This window comes from Centrocercus urophasianus, unplaced genomic scaffold, assembly GCF_019232065.1.
Source record: "Centrocercus urophasianus isolate 14NV4802_14NV808 unplaced genomic scaffold, USGS_Curo_1.0 seq_1231, whole genome shotgun sequence".
Classification (NCBI taxonomy): domain Eukaryota; kingdom Metazoa; phylum Chordata; class Aves; order Galliformes; family Phasianidae; genus Centrocercus; species Centrocercus urophasianus.
In genome coordinates, this window is record NW_024884400.1 from 418 (window position 1) to 13903 (window position 13486).

Here is a 13486-nt window from a genome sequence, read left to right on the forward strand (position 1 = left end):
AACCGCTCCCTTCCCCCCTCCGGTTCCGTGGGGCTCTATGGGGCAGTTTGGGTTCAGCTTTGGGATTTGGGGGGCGAATTGGAGGTGGTTGGGTTTGTTTTATTGGGAGGCGAAGGAATTTATTGGGATGGGGGTTATAAGCCCTAAATGGGGAGGGGAGGCGGCATTCGGGGCACTCCGAGGAGCGTCCCTATGGACTCAACGATTTGGGGTGAAAGAAGTGAAAATATGGCAAAGTTGGGGTGTGAAATGCCGGGTTTGGGCTCTGCAAAGGGAAAGGAAGGGGGTGGGGTGGTTTATTGCCCCCACTTTACAACTAAATAGGATTTGAGTGGGGAGGGGGGTCTGAAGCCACGGTTGAGGTGTAGGAATGGGGAGTGGAGGTGGAGGGGGGGGGATGGAGTGGGGTGGGGTGGGGGGCACTGGGGGTCGGGACAGCGATGGGATGGCGATGAGGGTGGGGAAGGAGTGGGGGGGGGTCAGGGCAGGGGTGGGAATGGCTGTGGTCGTGGCCGTGCAGGTGGGGATGGGGGCAGTGGAGGGGGATGAGCCCCAAAAGGTGCCACCCCACAAACCCAGCTGTGCCGGATTTCCCCTCCTGGGGGAATTCCAGCCGCAGGAAAGCAGTGCTGTGCCCCCATTCTCCCCAGACGTGGCCCCGTGGGGTGAAATATGTCACGAGTTTGACGTTCTCAGTGCTTACCCCACGGTGGGGGTCACGTCCCCAAACTCCAACCCTGGGGGTTGGGTCGAGGCTGTGCCGGCGGGCGCGAAGCCGGGCGCATTCCTGGCGGCTGATTCATGGGCGCTTCCGCCCCGGCCGTGGCCTCCTCTTCCTCCTCCTCTTCCTCCCCCGGTGCTGGATCCGGCCACCGCCCTCGGCATGCTGGGACATGTCCTCTCCTGATGGCCCCGAGGGACCTGGGGGGACACGGGGCAGTGGTGCAGGGTGGGGGCTCCTGGGGGTTTTGGGGTCCTGTGGTCTTACAGGGGTCTCATGGACCTTTGGGGGTCCCGGAGGTATTTGAGGGTATTTAAAGGTGCTGGGGGTGTCAGAGGGTGTTGGGGGTTTCTGTGGGTTATGGGGGCATCTGTGGGAGCCGTGTGGGTCCCAGGAATGTTATATTTGTGGGTCTGGGGGATCTTCGTGGATCCGGGTGGCATCTGGGTGTTCTGGGAACAGGCACGGACCCTGCTGGACATCTGTTGGTCCTGGAGGTGCCTGTGGGTTCTGAGGTCATCTGTGGGTTCCAGGGGGACTTGGAGGTATCTGTGCTTCCAGGAGGCATCTGAGTGCATCGGTGGCCCTGCAGGTCCTGGGGCTGTCTGTGGGTCACGGTTGGCATCTTCCTGGCTTTGTGCTCATCCCACTAATGGTCCCTTTCTCTCCTCTTCCCACAGTTGTCCTGTTGGACTTCGCCAAGGCTCAAGGGGAGCTGGGCTGGCTCACCCAGCCCTATGGCAAAGGGGTGAGCATCCAGCAAGCTCCTCCTCAAACCAGCATCGCGGATGGGGTGGGATGGGGTGGGGTGGGATGGGGTGGGGGCATCCATGGCGATGGAGAAATGGATGTCCTTGTGAATGGGGATGTCAGTAGGGATGGGGATGGATCAACCACGAGGAAAGAGAACTTCATGGGGATGGGGATGGTGGTATGGATGGGGACAGATCATCCACGGGGATGGATTGGGACCATCCTTGGGGATGCAGATGGGTTCATCCCATTGGGGATAGGGATGGGGGGGCATCCATCGGGATGGGGAGACTTCCATGAGTTGGGGGGGGGGCGTCTGTATGGATGGGGACACGGAAGGGAGGTGGTGACACCTCTTTGGTTGTGTGATGGCGCCCACGGGTGGCACCCCGTAGTGGGCACAGGGGTACAGGTGGCCCTTACCATGTCCACGGGGACATCTGAGGGGATGGGAGTGGGGAGCATCCAGGGGGACAGACTGTCTACTGGCTGGGGCTGAGGAGCAGCAGCACCACCGACCCATTTCTCCCTGCGGTGCAGTGGGACCTGCAGCAGCACGTGCTGAACGACTCGGGGATCTACATCTACGCGGTGTGCAGCGTGCTGCAGGGCGAGCAGGAGAACTGGCTGCGCACCAACTGGATCTACCGCAGCGAGGCGCAGCGCATCTTCATCGAGCTCAAATTCACCGTCCGCGACTGCAACAGCTTCCCTGGAGGCGGCGGCTCCTGCAAGGAGACCTTCAACCTCTTCTATGCTGAATCTGACGTTGACTATGGCACCAATTTCCAGAAGCGACAGTTCAAGAAGATTGACACCATTGCTCCGGATGAGATCACGGTGCAAGAAGACTTTGAGACGCGGAACGTCAAACTCAACGTGGAGGTTCGCTCGGTGGGACCTCTGCGCCGGAAAGGTTTCTACCTGGCTTTTCAGGACCTGGGGGCCTGCGTGTCCCTGCTGTCGGTGCGGGTTTACTACAAGACGTGCCCGGCTGTGCTGCGGGGCCTGGCCGTGTTCCCCGAGACGGTGGCAGGCGCTGACTCCCAGCAGCTGGCGAAGGTGGAGGGAGCCTGCGTGGAGCACGCGGTGGCTGACAGGGTGCCGATGCTGCACTGCAACATGGATGGAGAGTGGTTGGTGCCCATCGAGCAGTGCCAGTGCCAGGCTGGCTACGAGGCGGCGGGAGAGCAATGTCAAGGTGGGGAGCGATGGTGGGAGCGGAAGGGTGGCGTGGGCTGGGGATGCCCTGTCTTGGGGTGTCTCTGAGAGCCATCCCTGCCCCCCTGGGGCATCTTCAGCACTCTTGGGGGTGCTCAGGCATCCTCAATGCAGTCAGGCATTCTTGGGCATCTCTGGTGTCCTTGGGGGAAGACTCGGAGCGGCCTTGCGTAGCTGACACAGCGAGTGCATCGGGTGCAGAGGGGTGGACTGGCAGGGTTCCCCCAGACAGAGGGGTGGGTTGATAGGAGGAGCCTCCCCATTCATGGTGGGTAATAACGAGCCGTGCGATAAGGAGAAATGCTCTGAATCCCTGGAAGCTGGTGATGATGCTCAGGTTGAGGACAGGGGGACCCAAGTGCTCACCTCCATGTTGTCCCCTATTCCAGCTTGTCCCCCCGGCACCTTCAAGGCCGAGGTGTCCCTGAGCGGCTGCCAGCCCTGCCCTGCTCACACGCTGCCATCCTCGGCAGCTGCTGATGCGTGTCCTTGCCAGGATGGGTTCTTCCGTGCCCCCACTGACCCGGCTGCCATGCCCTGCACCCGTGAGTGGCATTTTGGGAACATGGCATGGGGTTTGAGGCGCTGTATCCATGCCCTGACCTCAATGTCGTGCTCCGTATCCCCAGGTCCTCCTTCACCCCCCCGCAGTGTCACAGCTGTTGGGCTGGGGGCCACCGTGCAGCTGCGTTGGTCCCCTCCCAGTGACAGGGGTGGCCGGCAGGATGTCACCTACAGCATCACCTGTGAGCAGTGCTTGTCTGAGAGTGGAGAGTGCCAGCCCTGCGATGGGGGAATCCGCTACTCGCAGCCCCCCCCAGGGGCTGGTTGGGACAGGGATAACAGTCACCGACCTGGAGCCCCACATCAACTACACCTTCACCGTCGAAGCTCGAAACGGCGTCTCAGCCTTCAGCCCGCTCCGCAGCGTGGCCAGCACCAGCATCAGCGTCAACCACACAGGTAAGGGCCACCCGTACCCCTGTGCCCACTACGGGGTGCCACCCGTGGCCGCCGTCACGCAACCAAAGAGGTGTCACCACCTCTGACACCGCATCTCCATCGCAGAGCCTCCCCAGGTGACGTCGGTGAGCCTGAATGGACAAACAGCCACCAGCCTGGTCCTCTCCTGGACGGTGCCACCAAGGCAGCAGAGCTGGGTCTGGAAATATGAAGTCACCTACAGCAAGAAGGTGCCACCAGCAGCATCCCATCTGCATCCCATCTCATGTCCTCCGCACGGTCCCTCGCTCACCCTCTTCCCTGCTTCCTCAGACAGATGAGAACAGCTACTCAGTGCTGCGCTGTGAAGGCACCTCTGTCACCATCCCCAAGCTGTCCCCTGGCACTGCCTACGTGGTGCGGGTCCAGGCGCTCACCAAGGACGGCCACGGCGCCTTCAGCCTCGAGCATGAGTTTGAGACATTACCCGAAGGTGAGGAACAGGAGTTGGGGGATTTGGGGTTTTTTTGGGGTGCTGTGGGGTGGACATGACTCCGAATGTTCCCACAGAAGCCGAGTCCATGGCATCGGCTGCTGTCATCAGTGGTTCCGTTACCGGTGTCATCTTTGTTGTCTTCGTCCTCGCTGTTCTCCTCTACGTCCTCCGGAGGTAGGGAGAGATTAAAAAAGAAAACCCGAATCCAATTTTCTGCCACCCCAGGGGTGAATAATAGGGCTAAGCACTGCTTTTCTGCAGGAGGAGGAGGAACTCGCCATCGCGCCAATCCCCCGAGGATGTCTACTTCTCCAAGTCTGGTGAGTGGCGGGGTGGTGGCTCAAGGCATGGGGGTGACAAAAAGTGGACACTTTGGGGGTGACACGGCTGCCAACCCCCCAGACCAGTTGAAGCCCCTCAAGACCTACGTTGACCCACACACCTATGAAGACCCCAACCAGGCCATGCTCAAGTTCACCACTGAGATCCCGCCATCCTCCATCACTCGCCAGAAGGTCATTGGCGCTGGTAGGTCCTCACATTGTCATCTGTCCCCAAACCGAGGAGGGAATACATTTTGAACTTCTGTTGCCCTGAGCAGGAGAATTTGGGGAGGTCTACAAGGGCACCCTGAAGCAGGGCAAGAAGGAGGTGCCGGTGGCCATCAAGACGCTCAAGGTTGGCTACACGGAGAAGCAGCGTGTGGACTTCCTGGGTGAGGCCAGCATCATGGGGCAGTTCTGTCACCACAACATCATCCGCCTTGAGGGGGTCGTCTCTAAGCGTGAGTGCCCTAAAACCACAGTTATCTTCCCCAGAAGCTTGCTGGACACCCAAAAAGCGCCATTTTCAGGGGCGTGGAGTTAATCTTCAGAATTTTTCAACGCGTTTTGGCTCTTTTTCTGCAGACAAACCCTTCATGATCGTCACAGAGTACATGGAAAACGGCGCGTTGGACAAATTCCTGCGGGTAGGCGATGCGTGACGGAATCCCATTGCCCCGGGGTGGGATTAGCAGGACTTCAGCCCCAAAATCCCTATGGAGACAAGACCTGCCCCCGTGAACATCCCTGTAGTGACAAGATGTGGGATTTGGGGTTATTTTCTCTGCTTTCAGGAAAAGGACGGGCAGTTCTGCGTCATCCAGCTGGTGGGCATGCTGCGGGGCATCGCAGCGGGCATGAAGTACTTGGCCAACATGAACTACGTGCACCGGGACTTGGCTGCACGCAACATCCTGGTCAACAGCAACCTGGTCTGCAAGGTGTCCGACTTTGGGCTGTCGAGGGTGCTGGAGGACGACCCTGAAGCCACCTATACCACCAGTGTAAGTGGATTTTGGGGGGGTTTGGGTACAATTTTGCATCGTTGCCTCCTTTTTTTTCCCCCTGCCATTGGGGAATTGTGACGGCATCGCCCCCAATAGGGTGGGAAGATCCCGATCCGCTGGACAGCCCCCGAAGCCATCTCCTACCGCAAGTTCACCTCTGCCAGCGACGTCTGGAGCTACGGCATCGTCATGTGGGAGGTGATGTCCTACGGCGAGCGCCCGTACTGGGAGCTCTCCAACCACGAGGTGAGCGCCTGCACCCCTCCGGCACCCTATTTTGGGGGCTGCTTTGGGGATCGAGTGCCTGATTTGGCACGACTGCTTTCTGTGGCGCTGACGTTGGGGGGTGACTTTGCTGTGGGCCAGCTTTGCTCTTTTGGGGTCCAGCTTCGTTATTCTGGTGCCTTTGTTAGGCACGTCTCTTTATTCCTGGCGTTTCCGGGATGCCTTGACAGGTGATGAAAGCCATCAATGAAGGCTTCCGCCTGCCCGCCCCGTTGGACTGCCCCTCGGCTGTGTACCAGCTGATGATGCAGTGCTGGCAGCAGGAACGCGCCCGCCGCCCCAAATTCGCAGACATTGTCAGCATCCTCGACAAACTCGTCCGCGCCCCCGACTCGCTCAAGGCGCTGGCAGATTTCGACCCCCGGTGAGCTGCAGGAACCTTCGCATCCTCCACTTCTTTTTGCACCCTTCCACTTTTCCACCTTGTTTTTTCTTTGCATCGTTGCATTATTTTTTGCACGCGTGCATTCCTGCATTATTTCCCACACCTTCTATTCCTGCCGTTTTCCTCACTCTCACTCGTTCCTTTGCATGACCTTTTCTCCACTCTTTGCAATTCCCCTTGTTTTTGCATTCCCCTTGTTTTTGCATCCTTGTTTTCACATCCTCCATTCCTGCATTTTTTTATTGCACTCCTGCCTGACTTCTTGCATCTCCGCACTGCCGTCTCCTCTTCCATTCACTTCTGCACGGATTGTTTTGGCAGCCTCTTGCTTTTCGCATGCTTTCCCATACCTTTGCGTAAACTTTTTTGCAGCCTCGCATTTCTGCATGACTTTTGTTTTCTTTTGCACCTGTACATTTCTGGGTGCTGATGTCATTTCCGCAGTGTCTCCATCCGCCTGCCCAGCACCAGCGGCTCCGACGGCGTTCCCTTCCGCTCGGTGCCTGAGTGGCTCGAGTCCATCAAGATGCACCAATATGCTGAGCACTTCGCTGCCGCTGGCTACAACACCATTGAGAAAGTGCTGCAGATGACAAACGAGTGAGTGGCAGCGGGTTTGGGGACAGCGTTGCCTTGTCCCTAGGGCTCCCCTTTCAGGCTGGATCCCGTGCCATGGGGCGCTCGGGGTGGGATGCCTTCAGCGCTGCTCAAGATCCAGCCCTGTGTCACGCTCAGAATCCTTCACCTCCAACCCAGCCCCTTTTGCAGCCCGTTCTCAACCCAAAAAAATTCCACCTGCGGTTCAACACCCGCTCTGTGTTTCTCCTGCAGTGACCTCAAGAAGATCGGGGTACGCCTGCCTGGCCACAAGAAACGCATTGCCTACAGCCTGCTGGGGCTGCAGGAGCAGCTCTGCCCCGCCGGCGTCCCCATCTGACTCCACACGGGCAAATGAAGACCCCCGGCGTCCCCCCCACCCTCTGCTTTATTTATTGTTGTTAATATTTTTTAAGGTTGTTATTATTATTAATATTATTCCCCCGCAGGGGATTTCACACCGCGTTGCCATCGCTGTCCCGAGGACAAAACAGGTGGAAACCCCCCCCAAAAAATGACAATTTCAAGTGGGGGAGGCTGTTTTGGGGGGCAATTTCCCCTTTGTTTTCTGCATTTCAAGGAAAAAAAAAACCCAAAGGGCTGAGTTTTGGCCCCCAGATTTCTCTATTTCTGCCTTTTTCCCCCTCCTCTTTTCCTCTCCCACCGCTGGTTTGGTTTTTCTCTGCCTTGCTGCTGACCAGCAGTGTTACCTCTTGATTTTTTTTGTCGGTGGTGTTGCTGTTTTTCTAATTTATTATATTTTTGTATATTTATTGAGAAATCAAAAAGGTCTCAGATTTCGGAGAGGTAAAAGGAGAGAAGGGAGAGGAAAAAATGAAAAGGGGGGGGAAAAGGAGGCAGGTTTGGGGTTTTTCCCCCTTTTTTTTTTTTTAATGGAATTTATGAGGTTTTTGTGATTTTCACAACAGCGAGTTGGATTTGAATAAAACTTTTGTGCTCTTTTTCTACTCCAGTGTCCATCAGTGCTGAGTTGGAGTGGGATTTTAGAGCCAGTAGGGGGGGCCTCTATTCTTTGTTTATTTTAAAGAGGATTTAAAGTTTTCCAGCATTTCTCCAGCGCTGAGAAATGCACATTTCCCTTCTCCTTCCCCAAACCTACGAGGAATTCAGGGTTACTTTGCCAAACACCAGCAGCAATGGCTGCGCGGTGCCTGCAAATAACCGGGTGGGAAAAGCACCGGAAAAAAGCATTTATTATCATGTTTTGTTTTTTTTTTTTCCTTTTTTTTTTGTTTAACCTCAAACCCGCAAGCGAGGGCCGTGCGGTTGTGGAGCATTCTGCAAGATGCTCTCTTTGATGCTTTTTTTGCCCTTTTCCTCTTGTATTTTTTGGCCCCTGGCCCTGCAGCGCATCACCACGCCTCGTGCCCTGCTGCCTCTGTTTCCCCTCCCTGTGCGGAGTTTCGGTGAAACTCCCAATCCCTGCAGGAGCTGCAGGGTGATGCGTGGGGCAGGGGCTGCCCCGGGGCTGCTGCTCACCCTCAGCTCCATAGGGGCTGTGCTCCCATCACCTTCTGCCTGCCCCCGACCCCCTGAGCGCCCTCCACAGACCCTATGGGTGCTTCTCAGCACCTTTCCCACGTGATGGGGATGCTGTGGACCTCCCGCCACCCTACTCTGTAGCCCCATCGCTGTTCTCACCCTCACCACGGTGTCCTCCCCTCATGGGTGTTGCCTGGCCCCAGCCCCCCGGAGCCCCACCCCCCGCCCCCCCCCCCCGGCGCTGCCATGCCCAGCTCCAGCCCCATTTTTTGGGTGTTCCTCTGGCGCTGACCTCGTTTCACCCCTCCTGAGGCTGGGCTCAGGCATGCCCAGGATTAATTGCACCGCCTTCATTAGCATCAGCTGCACCCTCCGCCCCCTGAAACGCTACACCCTGCTTTGCAGAGCGACCCCGAAACGCAGTGGCAATAGGATGGGATGCTCTGCACCCCAGACAGCTCCTGAAATTAACCATATGACCCCAAAAGCCATTTAATTGACACAAGGGCAGGATGGGCAGTCACGCGTCCTTGGCCAGCTCCTCTATGGCTCTCCGCAGCTGCAAGGGCAAGGAAGAGTTGGGACGGCCGCTGTCCCCTCGTGCCCCCCACCCTGTGTTCACCCAGTGTCCCCGCTGGCACCTCGGTGCGTGTGACAGCCCCCACCAGCTCCCCATAGTGAGTGACGAAGACGCACTGCAGCTTCAGCAGCTCGAAGAGGTGATGTGCCTGCAAAGAGCGGGGACACGTGGGGACAAAGTCCAAATTTTTCTGGCTTGGGGGCCCGTGGACACCTGTCCCTCCACCCCAAACCTGGTGCAGTGAGGTCCACGGTGACAGCTGCAGTACGATGGGCTCAATGGCACAGTCCTCCCCAAGCGTCCCAGTGGAGGCTGGCTGCAGTGGGACAGAGCAAGTGATGCGTTGTATGTTTGGGTGGAAAAATGTCTTTTTTGGGTGCCCCAAACTCACCTTCTCCTGCAGCGGCCCTGGGGGTGCCTGTGGGTGCTCGTGGCTCTGCAGGAAAGCCACCAGTTTGGCACGGCTGATGGTGCCCAACAGTGTGGGTGACCCTGCGGGGACAGGAGACAAGTGAGGTGACCACAAGGCCACCAGCTGAGATGTCCCGTGGCCACCAGGCCCCTGCACACCTACCACCCTACCTTTGCTCTCCACCACTGGGTATTCTTTATTGGTGGTAGCATTGAGGGCCGCCAGCACCTCCTCAAAGCCATCACTCTTGGTCACAGCCACCACCCGCTGCTCCATGAACTCCTTCACCACCACCCGATAGGAGCTGAAGAAAAGGGACATAAAGCCACGATTTTTGCCAGGGAATCCCCCCAAAGCAGAGCCTGTGAGGATACTCACGCTATGTGCCGGCTGCGGATGGGGGGCAGGTAGGGCAGCTTCTTGACAATGATGGTGCCATCATAGAAGGAAGGCTGGCTCTTCCGCGTGATGGCGTTGGCCACCAGCACAGCCAGCACGACGGGCAGCACGTGGGCCATGTGGCCAGTGGCCTCACACACCAGCAGGGCGGTGGAGACAGAGTAGGTGACAGCACCCGAGAAAGCAGCAGCGCCTACGGATGTGACAATGGTGGCATTGGCACAAGGATTGGGGTGGCCCCACTGTCCCCACTCCACAATGTCACCCACTTACCGGCCAGTGCATATCCACCGGGGACAATGGGGTACGTCGTGCCCTCCGTGCGGATGCCATGGGGGAAGAGTGCGGCCAACACCTCCCCATGCAGCCGCCCGATGGCCGCTCCTGTGGGGTTGGGGAGGGGGAGAGAGAGAAGCCCAGGACCCCCAAGGAATACCCCCCAAAAAATACAGATCCAGATCCCCCCCAACAGGACCAGGTGCAGCCCCCAGTGCTGGATGCAACTCCCTTATCCACCACACATCAAAATGGGCTGGACACCCCCCTGCAGTCCCTCAGGATCGTACGCACCTCAAAAGCCGGATGCATCCCTGTGCCCCCAGTGTGTCAGATGCCAACCCCCGGATCTCCTCCCCACCCCTAATGCGTTGGATGCAACCCATGCTTCCCCAGGACCAGATGCAGCCCAGGTCTGGGTGCCCCCCAGGAGTGGGGCAGGACCCCCCGGACTCACCATAGACAAAGACAGGCATGAAGTACCCAGCAGGCATGGGCAGGGTGGTGGCCAGGGTCAGCATCCAGAACTGAGGGGCACACAGCACATGGGAATGGGGACAACAGGTTGTGGTGTGGGGCTGGGGACACAATGAGGTACCTTCATCAGCAGGAAGAAGACCAAAGTACCAAAGATGGTGGCTGAAGGGTGGCACCACTCCTGCCACAGCCCCCGTGGGTCCCCCAGCTGGGTGGTGGCCATGGAAGCGTTCTGGGCCAGCACAAACCAGGAGCGGTTGTCGAAGAGAGAGATGAGGTGTTCCTTCATGGACAGCTAGACAGACAGACAAACAGCATGGGTGTGAGGAACAGAGGGGGGCTGACGGGAAAGCCCCCAGCCCTGCTCACCCTGGAGGCCATCAGCTGGCCCAGGCCTGGAGGGAAGGTGATGGACGCCAGCAGCAGCACCACCAGCGCTGTGTACAGGGGCTTGCTGTGGGAAGAAGGGGGGATGAGACAGACGGATGTACCAGGGGACACACAGACACACTGCGGGACACGAGGACGCAGCGAGCGGGACAGACGGACACAATGGGGGGGACACAAGGACGTGTGGGGGTGGGACACACGTTCAGGTGCTCAGCATGGACACACAGGACGCACTCGGTGGCCAGCAGCCTGCCTGTCAGCCGGTTGTCTTTGACGGCCGCCAGCAGCCAGCGCTGGCAGAAGAGGTAGGCGCAGGCGATGGCTCCACAGATGGCCCTGGGGGAGAGATGGCAGCGTGCAGGCAGAGCTGGGCAGGGCGTGCACAAGGAAACGGGCAGAGCGCAGGCAGGTTATGGGCAGAATACGGGCAGGGAAGTGGGAAGGATGTGGGCAGATCCAGGCAGGGTAAGGGCACTGCGAGGGCAGGAGCCCGTCCCCAGTAGGTCCCTCTTTACCCCAAAATCATGAAGAAGAAAGTCTCCGGCAGGTCAAAAGGGAAATCAAGCTTGAGGTCGCTTTTAAACAGAGCGGCGATGGTTTCTGAGGAGGAAGGAAGGGGCACATGGATTTTTAGGGGGGACGAAGCACACCGCAGGGCTGCTCCCTGCCCTGCCCTGTCTTGCCTTGCTCGCTGTTGAAGACGGCGAGGAGGCGAAACATGAAGGCACCGCAAGTAGCAGCAAAAAACCCACGCCAGTAATCCCGCACAGCAAAGTGGGATGCCGTCACCTCGATGCTGAACAGCACCCCTGGAAAAAGGGAGGGGACTCGCTCAGAATTCGGGGTTCCCTCTCATGGGAAAGGGCCAGGGGGGGTCACTCACCGCTGATGGGAGCCCCGAAAACAGTGGCCACACCAACAGCCTGAGCAGCCACCAGCATCTCGTTCTGCTTGAATTTGTCCTGTGGAGAAAACGGTTTAACCGAAACGCTTTGGGTTTGGAGAGAAAACTGGTTAAAAAATAATATGCCAGCACTGCCACCACCTCGTACTCCCTCATCACAGAGGTCCGCATCTTCCCCAGATAAGCTGCAGCCATGGAGGAGAGGTGGACAAAGGGACCCTGGGGACATGGAGAGGACACAGCGCTGAGCAACCTCGGCACGGAGCCTGTGCTGAAATCCCTGCTGGAATTCCCTGCTCACCAATTTGCCAAGGAACACGGTGCTGCCAGCAGAAAGGGTGCAGGTCAGCCCCACCACCTTGGCCCCGAAATTCTTGATGGCCAAGTATTCCTCCAGCTCCACGCCGCTCAGGATGGTCCTGAGCTCAGGAATGCCAGAGCCTTGGTGGGGGAGAAGAGCTCTGATTTGGGGGGGGCTCCAAGATTGGAGGAGCCTCCGAGTATTGGGTGCTCCAAGCGTGAAGAGCTCCAGGTTTTGAAGGCTCCAAGTTTTGAGAGTTCCAAATTTTGTGGGCCCCATGTTTTGTAAATTCCACATTTGAGGTCCCCAAGTTTTGGGGGACTCCTATTTTTGAGGGCTCCACGATTTGTAGGCTCCACATTTTGGGAGGGGATGGGGGGGTGTCTCCAAGTTTTAGGGATTCCCTGCACCAGGGAGGGTTTGGGGAGCCCGAGGGATCCCCCCCTCACCTCCTGAATGCGGAGTGATGCTGTTGGCAAAGCCGGTGGAGAAGGCTGTCAGGGCCACAGGGTAGATGGTCCATGAGAGGTACTTGAGCACCAAGTAATCACCAACTTCTTGGTACAGCCACCGGTGGGCTGGAGAAGAAGTGCTGGGAGGGGAGATGCCCCAACAGCCTCCCAGCTTCCCCCAGTTTTCAGGTTCTCCCCCAAACAGGGGCTGCTGCAGCCCCTCCTTACCCTCATAGAGCCTGAAGATGATGAGGTCCATCATGAAGCTGATGGTGGCCATGAGGACCCCCAGCACAAAGAGGAAATACCAGTCCTCGCCCACACGGAAGAGCAGCCCCTTCACCACCTCCAGACACCCTGCAGAACCGGGATGGGGGCAACAGACTGCTAACCCCCCCAGAAGATCCCAAAACCAACTCAGTGTGCCCAAAAACTAAGGGTAGGGGTCTCACCTCGCAGCCTCCTACGGGCTTTGGGGCATGGCCTCCAGCTGTGCTCCGACACCAAAACCTTCTCCTCTTCCTGCTCCAGGCTGGGGGGCTCCATCCCGGGAGCGTTTTGGGGGTCTGGTGCTGCCCGACTCGATGCTGCTGCCTGTGCCAGCACTGTGGTGGAAATGAGTTTGCAAACAAGCTCATTATAAACGACCTTGACAAGGTGGCCAGACCTGCGCGGGCTGGAGCCAGCCAGAGCAATAAGGGAAGGGTTTCAGCCTCCGAATACGCCTCGGGAGGGGAAGGGGGGGTGGGGGGGGCACATTCAGCCCTAGCCAAGGGGGCACGGAGGAGCAACGCAGTGCCCAGCGATGCTCTGAGCATCTCCACACATGTGGACAGCCAAGGGTGACTCAGGCGCCTGCCGGAATTACTCAGCACAGAGGGGGGGCTGCTCACATTACACCCCCCTGCATTTTTTGGCAGGGCTGTCTGGTGGGTCAGCGCAGGGAATAAAGCCTTACATGGTCTGCTCTGCTGAGCCACTCGCAGCCTTCTTTTCTGCCCCAAAATGTGGCCTCGTCTGCCCTGGGATGGGAGAAAAGATCCAAATGATGCAGATTTTGCA

At 58.2% G+C, this 13486-nt stretch overlaps 2 protein-coding genes across 3 annotated transcripts; one reads left to right on the plus strand and one right to left on the minus strand.

The window, feature by feature from the left end:
- Nucleotides 1–570: 570 nt before the first annotated feature.
- EPHA2 (EPH receptor A2) lies at nt 571–7430 on the plus strand. Its single transcript, XM_042811241.1, is given in 18 exon segments — nt 571–949; nt 1402–1469; nt 2015–2675; nt 3085–3240; nt 3325–3506; nt 3508–3658; nt 3764–3888; nt 3971–4130; nt 4208–4307; nt 4395–4453; nt 4536–4661; nt 4735–4917; nt 5042–5103; nt 5251–5460; nt 5560–5709; nt 5919–6112; nt 6578–6733; nt 6965–7430. Coding segments are annotated over 18 exon segments (2997 nt in total). The 5' UTR covers nt 571–801; the 3' UTR covers nt 7071–7430.
- A 1279-nt stretch (nt 7431–8709) lies between these two features.
- On the minus strand, nt 8710–13457 carry LOC122156489 (chloride channel protein ClC-Kb-like). Of its 2 annotated transcripts, XM_042811239.1 has the most exons (20): nt 13383–13457; nt 12877–13029; nt 12653–12781; nt 12422–12550; nt 11973–12112; nt 11813–11890; nt 11651–11729; nt 11451–11576; nt 11283–11367; nt 11002–11103; nt 10747–10831; nt 10499–10672; nt 10358–10427; nt 9898–10008; nt 9604–9817; nt 9396–9529; nt 9205–9305; nt 9046–9129; nt 8875–8961; nt 8710–8792 (listed from the first exon to the last, which is right to left on the minus strand). In XM_042811239.1, exons 2-20 carry the CDS (start codon nt 12968–12970, stop codon nt 8754–8756), a joined length of 2061 nt encoding a protein of 686 aa, XP_042667173.1. In that variant the 5' UTR covers nt 12971–13029; nt 13383–13457; the 3' UTR covers nt 8710–8753. The 2 variants fall into 2 exon arrangements, with proteins under 2 accessions (XP_042667173.1, XP_042667174.1); XM_042811240.1 differs by lacking the exon at nt 11002–11103.
- Nucleotides 13458–13486: the final 29 nt, after the last annotated feature.

Coding starts and splice junctions, on each gene's coding strand:
- LOC122156489 (XM_042811239.1), bottom strand. CDS start 12,970: ATGGAGCCCCCCAGCCTGGAGCAGGAAGAGGAGAAGGTTTTGGTGTCG. Junction 10,428..10,498: donor TCTTCTTCCTGCTGATGAAG/GTACCTCATTGT, acceptor TGTGCCCCTCAG/TTCTGGATGCTGACCCTGGC. Junction 9,530..9,603: donor ATCCGCAGCCGGCACATAGC/GTGAGTATCCTC, acceptor CCTTTTCTTCAG/CTCCTATCGGGTGGTGGTGA.